The sequence below is a fragment of the Helianthus annuus genome, unplaced genomic scaffold, assembly GCF_002127325.2.
Source record: "Helianthus annuus cultivar XRQ/B unplaced genomic scaffold, HanXRQr2.0-SUNRISE HanXRQChr00c184, whole genome shotgun sequence".
NCBI classification, from domain to species: domain Eukaryota; kingdom Viridiplantae; phylum Streptophyta; class Magnoliopsida; order Asterales; family Asteraceae; genus Helianthus; species Helianthus annuus.
The window spans coordinates 2,606-11,864 of NW_023395700.1; the positions used below are offsets into that span (position 1 = coordinate 2,606).

The 9,259-nt window shown below is 38.7% G+C and overlaps 1 protein-coding gene across 2 annotated transcripts; it reads left to right on the forward strand.

The window, feature by feature from the left end:
* Positions 1–5,226: 5,226 nt before the first annotated feature.
* LOC110912440 (BTB/POZ domain-containing protein At5g66560) lies at positions 5,227–8,265 on the forward strand. Of its 2 annotated transcripts, XR_002577931.2 has the most exons (5): positions 5,227–5,521; positions 5,602–5,671; positions 5,746–7,008; positions 7,331–7,932; positions 8,024–8,265. XR_002577931.2 is itself a non-coding variant. In XM_022157151.2 (4 exons), exons 1-4 carry the CDS (start codon positions 5,481–5,483, stop codon positions 7,880–7,882), a joined length of 1,926 nt encoding a protein of 641 aa, XP_022012843.1. In that variant the 5' UTR covers positions 5,227–5,480; the 3' UTR covers positions 7,883–8,265. The 2 variants fall into 2 exon arrangements, 1 of the variants encoding a protein (XP_022012843.1); XM_022157151.2 differs by having other exon boundaries at positions 7,331–8,265.
* The last annotated feature ends 994 nt before the right edge of the window (positions 8,266–9,259 follow it).

Consider the following 9,259-nt stretch of genomic DNA (forward strand, 5'->3'; position numbering starts at 1 on the left):
AAAAGGTTGTTGGATGCCTACGCTACTTAACCCACACACGACCGGACTTGTGTTATTCGGTTGGTTATGTTAGTCGTTTTATGCAAGAGCCAACATAGACTCATGCTCAAGCCGTGAAGCAAATCTTGAGGTACTTGAATGGGAGTATCGACCTCGGAATTTTCTATCTAAAAGGTGGAACCAAGACGTTACATGGGTTTAGTGATAGTAGTCACTCGGTGGATGTCGACGATGGGCGAAGCACAACAGGAATAGTCTTTTATTATGGTGATGCACCTATAACGTGGAGTTCTAAAAAACAAAGCACTGTTGCATTATCATCTTGCGAGGCGGAGTTCATGGCAGCTACCTCAGCCGCGTGTCAAGCGTTGTGGCTTCGAGGATTGTTATCGGAGATAACCGGTGAAACGGAGAAGGTGGTGACACTAAGGGTGGATAATTTATCGGCTATTGCTTTGATGAAAAATCCGGTATTTCACGGAAGGAGTAAGCATATACATACGCGTTACCACTTTATACGGGAATGCGTTGAACGGGAGCAAATTAAAGTGGAACACGTGAGCGGGGATTTACAACGGGCCGACATCCTCACTAAAGTCTTGGCAAGCTTGAAGTTCATCGAGATGAGAGGACTCATTGGTGTCACAAGATTAGGGGGGTGATTGTTAGTCTAATCTTGTGTAAGTTCGGGTAAAAGTGACCGACTTACAAAGACTCGGGTAAAAAGTGACCGAGTCACAAACTTCGGGGTTTTTTTGAGTTAGTTTTTTTATCCTAATTTGAGTCAAAATAGGTTTCTTGTTTAGGTTATATATAAGGGAATTTATGTAACCAGATGTAATCAATTAATTAATAACAAGAACGAGCGAGTTTTTGATTCAATACCTGCGTACAGTACCAATTTCTATCACATATTTCCTCGTCCTACACCTCATCAACGATGACTTTACGTTATGACCAGTAAAAAAATATAGAGGCGCCCTAAGGCTACGACATCGTAATCTTATGGTGGACCCATCCTTCTTTAAATGATTTAGAAATAGTTTTGAGGTATTATTTGGACACAATGCTTATTAACATGGGTGTGTACTTCGCGCAACACTAACAATTTATTATCGTTGTACATTCTAGGTGAAAGATTTTATCTCATGGCCATGTAGTTTGGCATGTTGGGTTGCAGATTTGGAGATAGATTTTGACATGTTAATTATTTGCGTAACTTTAAACATAACTTATTTTGTTGATCTTATAGACCCCTGTCTGTAGTATTTTAATACGCTTGTAATTTCTTATAAAGACTTTTGTAAATCAATGAAAGCTAGCTTTACGTAAATTAAATCCTTAGACTTCCATGAATGTCAAACATCGACTAAATATAAGAGCACTCATAGTCAAAGGAGGGCACAAAGCCAATGGCTGGCATTAGAGAGAATGTAGGTGGGATCCACTAAACACTAAGGTAGCATTCGTTTCATGGAATGGAATGGAATTAGGAAGTTTTTCTTTGTAAAATTGATCTTGGTTGGGGGATGGAGGAATTTGAAATTCTTCACTCTAATGAAATTTGTGACTATTTCAACATTCCTTAGAAATCCTTCACTCTAATGAAGGAATGGAATGGAATGTTGAAATAGTCACAAATTTCATTGATTAAAGAAATTCATTGGATTTTAAATTCCTCCCTCTCCAAACCAAGATCAATTTTATAAAGAAAAACTTCCCAATTCCATCTCATTCCATTCCATGAAAAGAACGCTACCTAAGTCACTAACCAATCACATTTTTTTTAACTTCTAGTTAAATCAATACACTTAGTTATTGTGTGGTTTAGTTATTGTCTCTTTGCCTACATGACAGTATGGATGAGTGTGGTACAAGTACCGTATCGAATCGGCACTGGTACCAAAAATCGTCAAAATTGGGTACCGGTATCGAAAATGTCTGGTGTGGCATGGTACCGGTATTTGAAAGTAAAAAACGGTATTTTACCGGTAACGTATCGAACCGGAAGTATCGGTACCGAAAACGCCAAAATGTGGGTAGGAATTGGTACCGTAAAAAATTCGGTACGGAAAATTCGATACCGGTATCGGTACTAAGTACCATATGCTCATCCCTATGTGACAATGACGTAACAATAGTTATTGCACTTTTTAGTTATTCCATTACACATGGACTAGAAAAAGCTACCTATGAAATTATTTTAGTTATTCCATTACACGTGTTCTAACAAAAGCTATCTATGAAATTATAAATGTTATAAACAACCCCTTTACAAGCTCAAATTACTTATTCTTTCAAATAGAAGTTAATGTTTTTTTAACGACGAATTTATTGCTTGTTGAGACTTAAACTCAAATCTCACACTTGAGTGTTTTAAAAAGCTTTAGCAACTGGACCATCAACCCCAGTTAGAAACCAAAAATCAGTAAAAAATACATCAATTAAACATTACAACATCTTTGAAACAATATATAGGTTATAGCAAATTGAACTTTGTTAAATGAATAAACGAGTTTAAACAGGACAACCTAATCCAATCCACACCCGACTAGTTCCAAAATGTTTTTACTTGTTAAATGTTAAATAATTTTTTTTTTTTTTTTTTTTTTTGCAGTCTAATTATTATGGTGGGAAAATGTGGGAAAGAACAGGAAATTGGGTTGCAAAGAAGAGGGACATTCCATTTGTGAAATTATGTGTTCAATGGAAGGTCAATGTCATAATGCCATATGCCACCCCATAAAAAAGAACAACTTTGGAAGGAAAGGAAAATAAACCAGTTGTCAATGAAAAAGCAAATGGCTTCACTTGTGGTGCCTCCCAAAGTATATCAATCATAATAATGTTGTGGGACACCATCCCATAATAATTTTCTAACTATTTTGCTTGTTTCCATAATATTAAACTTTTTTTAGAGTTATTAGCTCACATTATAAATATGACAAATAATTAAATATCAGTATTATCATTGTTCAATTCACCATTCTGGATTATTAACATAAAGGTATAAGAATGTTCATATTATTAGAAAAGGTAATTGGAATATAATCAAATTTATATATATGTTAACTAATTATTTCTTAACTGACCTTGTGGATACCATGTTAACTAACTAAATTAGGTAAAACATCTTTTAGGCTAAAGGGTGTTAGGGTCATGGTTGAGACATGATTCGTCACGTAGAAACATGAACGAAAGGCTACATCACCCCCATGTCTGATCCACCATGAGTTGCATGGATTCAACCATGACAACCATGGTCCTCTTTTTCATTTTCAAGATTTCTTTTCCTTTTTTTTAGACAATATAATAAATTAAAAAGTTAAATGCCATTTTAGTCCCTGTGGTTTGGATCATTTTGCTAGTTTAGTCCAAAGGTTTAATTTTTCACCTGTGGGTCCAAAAAGGTTTCACCGTTGCGATTTTAGTTTACTGGGTTAACTTCATCCATTATTTATGTTAACGAGAAAGGCAATTTGGTCATTTTATATGGTCGAATTGCCCTTCTAGTTAACAGAATTACATATAAAATGACCGAATTGTCATTCTTGTTAAGAGAAATAATGGATGAAGTTAACCCAGTAGACTAAAATGGCAACGGTGAAACCTTTTTGGACCCACAGGTGAAAAATGAAACCTTTGGACTAAACTGGCAAAATGGCTCAAACCACAGGGACTAAAATGACATTTAACTCTAAATTAAATAAACAAGGGGGTAGTGGTAAAAGTCATGACCACACTCTTAGGATAGTTGTTTTGGATTGTGGATTAGATGTGGGTGACATGACGCTGACGTGAAGGGTTATGGTGGTGAAGGGTTATGGTGGTCATGAGGTCATGACCACACCCTATAAACTTAGAGGTTAAACTCAACAGAAACTTGATTTAACCCTGAAAGCCCTGTTAGGCCAAGCGTTATACACCCATCATCCTCATATCCTTCTTTGTTTTCTCATGAGCCGCAGATTTGCGGGATGAAGGGGGCGATGCGTTGTTCCCCGCTCTCCCGCAGTGCCATCTACACACGCTGCATCTAGGGGCGTAAACGAGCCCGACCTCGACTACGTTCGAGCTCGGCTCGTTATGTTTTTATGAAGCTTGAGCTCGAGCTCGGCTTGGTTCAAGCCTACTTCTTTGAGCTCGAGCCCAACTCACGTGTAAAACCCAAAGCTCGAGCTCGGCTCGACTCAGCTCGAACTATTTTGAGAACAACATTAAATGAGCTAAAAGCTCGGCACTAGCTCACTTCAACATCGCTTAAACGAGCTAAAGCTCGGCTCATCAATGTCATCATCATTATTGATATATAATATATAAAAAAATTAAAATTTTGTTTGGGCTCGTTTAAGCTCGCGAGCCTAAACGAGCTTTGTATTTCAGGCTCGAGCTCGGGCTCAATAACAAAATGAGCTCTATTTCAAACTAGAGCTCAAGTTCGGGCTCGTTAAGGCTTGATTCGTTCGAGCTTTTAACCAAGCCGATCACGAGCAGCTCTCAAGCTTCTGGGCTTATTTACACCCCTAAGTGCATCCCCATCTCACGAGTATAATGTATGAGCTTAGGGGTGAACAAGGTTAGGTTCGGACCGAAAATAATCGAGAACCGAACCAAAAATATACCCAACCCGACCCGAACCCAAGTACCTAGGTATTTAGATCGGTTCCAATTTTTCATATAAAATTGGGTCGGGTCGGGTTGGTTCTCGGTTCTTTTCATGGTGAAACCCGACTTGGACCTATGGACCGGAACCGACCCTACATTTAGGGTAGTGAATCGATTCTATATTTTATGTTTGATCAGTTCTCAGGTCAAGTCGAGTAATAGTCGGATAAGATCGGGTTTTTCATTTTGCTCACCCCTATACGAGGTTAAATAGACTCAAAAGGGTTATCACTCAAACGCTACGGGATTAAAAATTGTCAAATTTTTAATCTATTTTTATATTATCAAATATTATAAAGTTTTAATCAAATATCATCATCATCATACTCACTAAATTACACTAATAGTAAAGCAAAAGTAAGGTTTGAGGAGGGTAAGATTTAGATAGCCTTACCTCTAACCCGTAGGAATAGAGAGACTACTTTCAGTGAGACCCCCGGCTCGATAGTAGTTTTGCATCAAGCTTTAGAAATAAGGCACATAACAGTTAACAATCAGGACAAATACCGATTAGTGCATGTACCCAGCTCTATAAAGTTTTAATCATAGTATTTATTAAAACACCGAAAGTATATGTGTTAAGTAGAAAGTTTTTATTATATTTGTCCTGGAGCAAACCGTTTAGGGAAAAGAATCCTCATGATGATCTTGAATCATTGATCCACTTCCTTCCTTTTCGTCTTCATTACATACTCCCCATCTCTAACCTCCCAACACATTTACCTTTCCCCCCTCAATCTCTCCACTAATTATCCTATCAAATAAATATATATGTATACCATCTGATATCTCTTCCCTCAATCACCGGATCAGTTATGGCCTCCGATGTGCCAGAATCCTCCAAACGCCAAGCCTGGTAACTAACTAACTAACTCTGTTAGTTGCTTTTATTCTTTTTCTGTTAGAGTTTGTTACATGATTTTGTGTTTGTTGCAGGTTTTGTACCACCGGACTACCCAGCGACGTCGTTGTAGACGTCGGGGATATGACCTTCCATCTCCACAAGGTTAGTGATTCGGTTTTCTCTATTGTTAGTTTGAAAACTTGCGTATTAACCGTTCGACGAAATGTTTCTTTCAGTTTCCGTTAATGGCGAAAAGTAAAAAGCTACACGAGATGATTACCGAGCAAGAAAAGAATCACACTGCTGAAACTGTATCTGAAAATTCAAACAACGAAGAGATACGAGAAGAAACAGATACGGAGCATGCTCACATCACGCTACCGGATTTTCCAGGAGGATCGGAAGCGTTTGAGGCTGCTGTTAAATACTGTTACGCCGTTAAAATCGAGCTCACGCCGTTAAACGTCGCTCCACTCCGGTGTGCCGGAGAAGTGTTGGAGATGACGGAAGAATACAGTGAGGATAATCTCGTTTCCAAAACCGAACGGTTTTTATCGCAAACAGTGTTTAAAAGTTTGAAAAATTCGATCAAAATGTTGAAGTCATGTGAAGATCTGTTACCTTTGGTGGATTCGCTTGGCATTGTGCAAAGGTGCATCGATTCGATCGTTTCCAAAGCTTCGTCTTCGGATCCATCGCTGTTCGGTTGGCCGGTTCATGATGCTATTAGTTTCGATGGTGCTGCATCCTCACGCGAAACTAGTTCCAGAAGAAATGGAACTGGTGGAGATAAGTGGTTCGATGAACTTAAAAACCTCAGTCCTGAATTATTCAAGCGGTTAATAGTCGCTATCAAATCTCGAGATCTGAATCCTGAAATCGTTGAGAATTGTCTCATTTCCTATGCGAAAACACGCATTCCTGGCGTGAATCGTGCTGGTAGGAGGTCTTCGTCTTCGTCTATACCTTCAGAGGTTGAACAAAAGGAGCTGCTGGAAACTATCGTTACGAATCTTCCAGAAGAAAACGGTTTAAGATCTTCTCAAGCGGTTACCATATTTTTCGGAATGTTGAGAGCTGCAAACATTCTAAACGCTTCCGATGCTTGTCGAGCAACTTTAGAGAAGAAAATCGGATTACAACTCGAACAATCGACACTGGATGATCTTCTAATTCCTAGTTATTCTTACTTGAAGGAGACGTTATATGATGTCGATTGTGTCCAAAGGATTCTAGCTCACTTTCTACATAGGGTAGAACAGATGACAACAACCGCAGATGTTGATGTGATTGATGATGAAGACGCTGGTGACGAACAGAATCGTAACAGATTTGTGGAATTAATGCTTGTAGGAAAGTTAATCGATGGTTACTTGTCGGAAATTGCTTCGGATACTAATCTGAAGCCGGAGAAGTTTTTGGAGCTTGCGTTTGCGTTACCCGAACAGGCAAGGGTATATGATGACGGACTTTACAGAGCTGTAGACGTTTACCTCAAGGTATGATTAGAATCTGTTCTTTCATTTTTGGAAATTACGTTAAGTTAATCAAGGCCGTCCATGAGATTTCGGATACGCTGTGCGACTAGTAAAAATGGATCACTGAATTAGATTTTATAAAAATGTAGCCCAACAACAAAGGGAAGGAGAAGTGTACCATTTCTTCTGTCCTTTTGTTGTATATGATAATTCAATATAATTAGTAAATAATATATTATGTATGTAAAACAAGAAAAAATAATTTTGGGTCGTGTGCAGTCGCACCTCTCGCACTTGTCCAAGGTCGGCCCTGGAATTAATCACATCTGCGTAACGTTTGCAGGCGCATCCATGGTTAAAGGAAGCTGACCGGGAGAAAATTTGCGGAGTAATGGATTGCCGGAAGCTGACGTTAGAAGCGTGTACACACGCAGCACAAAACGAACGGCTTCCACTGCGAGCTGTGGTGCAGGTGCTGTTTTTCGAGCAGTTGCAGCTCCGTCAGGCGATCGCAGGAACACTGATGTCAGTCGACACAGGTCAGACAGATATGCAGACAGTACCTGTGGAACAACAAGACGAATCGGTTGTTGAAGGTGAGGTGGTAAGACACTTGGGAAGCACATGGACCGCGGCGGTGAGAGAGAATCAGGTGCTACGCCTAGATATGGATAGCATGAGGACTCGGGTGCACCACTTGGAGCGCGAGTGTTCAACAATGAGAAAAGCGATTGCGAAGATAGACAAAGTAGACCCTGTTGTAACAAATGGTCGAAGAGGCTCGATCTGGAAGAATTTCGGGTGCAAGTTTAAGACCCAAGTGTGCGACTCGCAGGAGCCCACGCTTGTGCAGGCTCGAAAGACTCGAACCCATAAGCACCTTAAACAACAGTAGCTGAACCGAGTTGTTGATCCACAATAATTTTTATAAAAGTAACGTAGTGGGTAATTCTTTTTTCCCAATGTTATTAATTATTTAAGTAAAATATGTAGTTATTTTATATGTATAATTTCAGAGTTTTTATTGTGAACACAGCTTTTGAGAGATAGTGGAAACTGAAGTTGTGGAAGCAGTGCTACTATTCTTTGTTTGTTTGGTTGTGACCAAATCAAATCTGTCTTGTAAAGAAGATTTATTTGGTCTGGTGGAATAAATATATTTTCTATCTTTTTTTTTATTTTTTATACATGATGGTATTAAAATAATGTAAGGTTTATGATTATTTACATGTGGATCGACGTGTCTTTTGTAAACAATGTGCATATCATTTACATTCATAGAATTAGTATGTCTGTAAAGGTTCAAAGTTATGAGCATCTTTTTAAATTAAATAAATATACATGTTCATTATATGTTGTATATACAATTTTACACACAACAGGTTATATGATTTCTTTATACCCATTGCCATTTCGCCCATCCGAACGCTTTTTATATACCTATAAGGCTATAATCGAAAATTCAGATTTGGTTAAGTCAGGGTTATAATTGACCCAAACCGACCCATGCATACACTTACCCCACCGTCAACACCCCTGCAATGTCAAACTAGAAACGTTGACCGTCTTTGTCTCTATGGCTGATCATCTTCCTTGAATCAGATTTGAAACAATGATGGTGGTGTTACATGAGTGGGCGGGTTCTTCCTGGATTTTGAGTCGGCTCGTCAAGCAACGGGCGAGCTTGAGTTGTAAATGAGTTGAATTCAAGCCATGAATTCTAGCTCCGTAGATCATTTCAAGCAGGGGCGGAGTTAGTGTATTAGGAGGGGTAGCACGGGCTACCCCTCAACCCCATCTTCCATATCTTCATACCGTTTTCGTAGTGTATTTTTTTTTTTTTAAATTTCAGTTTTATACAGAGGATACCCCTAATCCACCAAAACATAAATTAGGATGTGTAACACCTCGAAAAATTTCGTCCAATAATGTCTTGACACGTGTCATAAGGTTCCGTTATGTGAAAACATACTTTAAAGGGACTAAAAGTGACAAACCGTGAAAACTATGGAACGTAAGGGTCCAAAGTGTCGACAATGGAGAAATAGGCTCTATGATAACCCCACATAATGTTTATAACCTTTAACGGATGGTTCATGGATCATACGACGCGGAAATTGCCTAAAAGTGAAGTATTGTAAACTATAGGGGCCAAAAGTGTCAACATGTTTAATTTATACCTCTGAGTGAACTTTTGGCAGACCCGAAGCTTTGTATAGCTAAAATATACTCACTAGAATATGTGGTTAAAATTTCATGAAGTTTCGTCAAC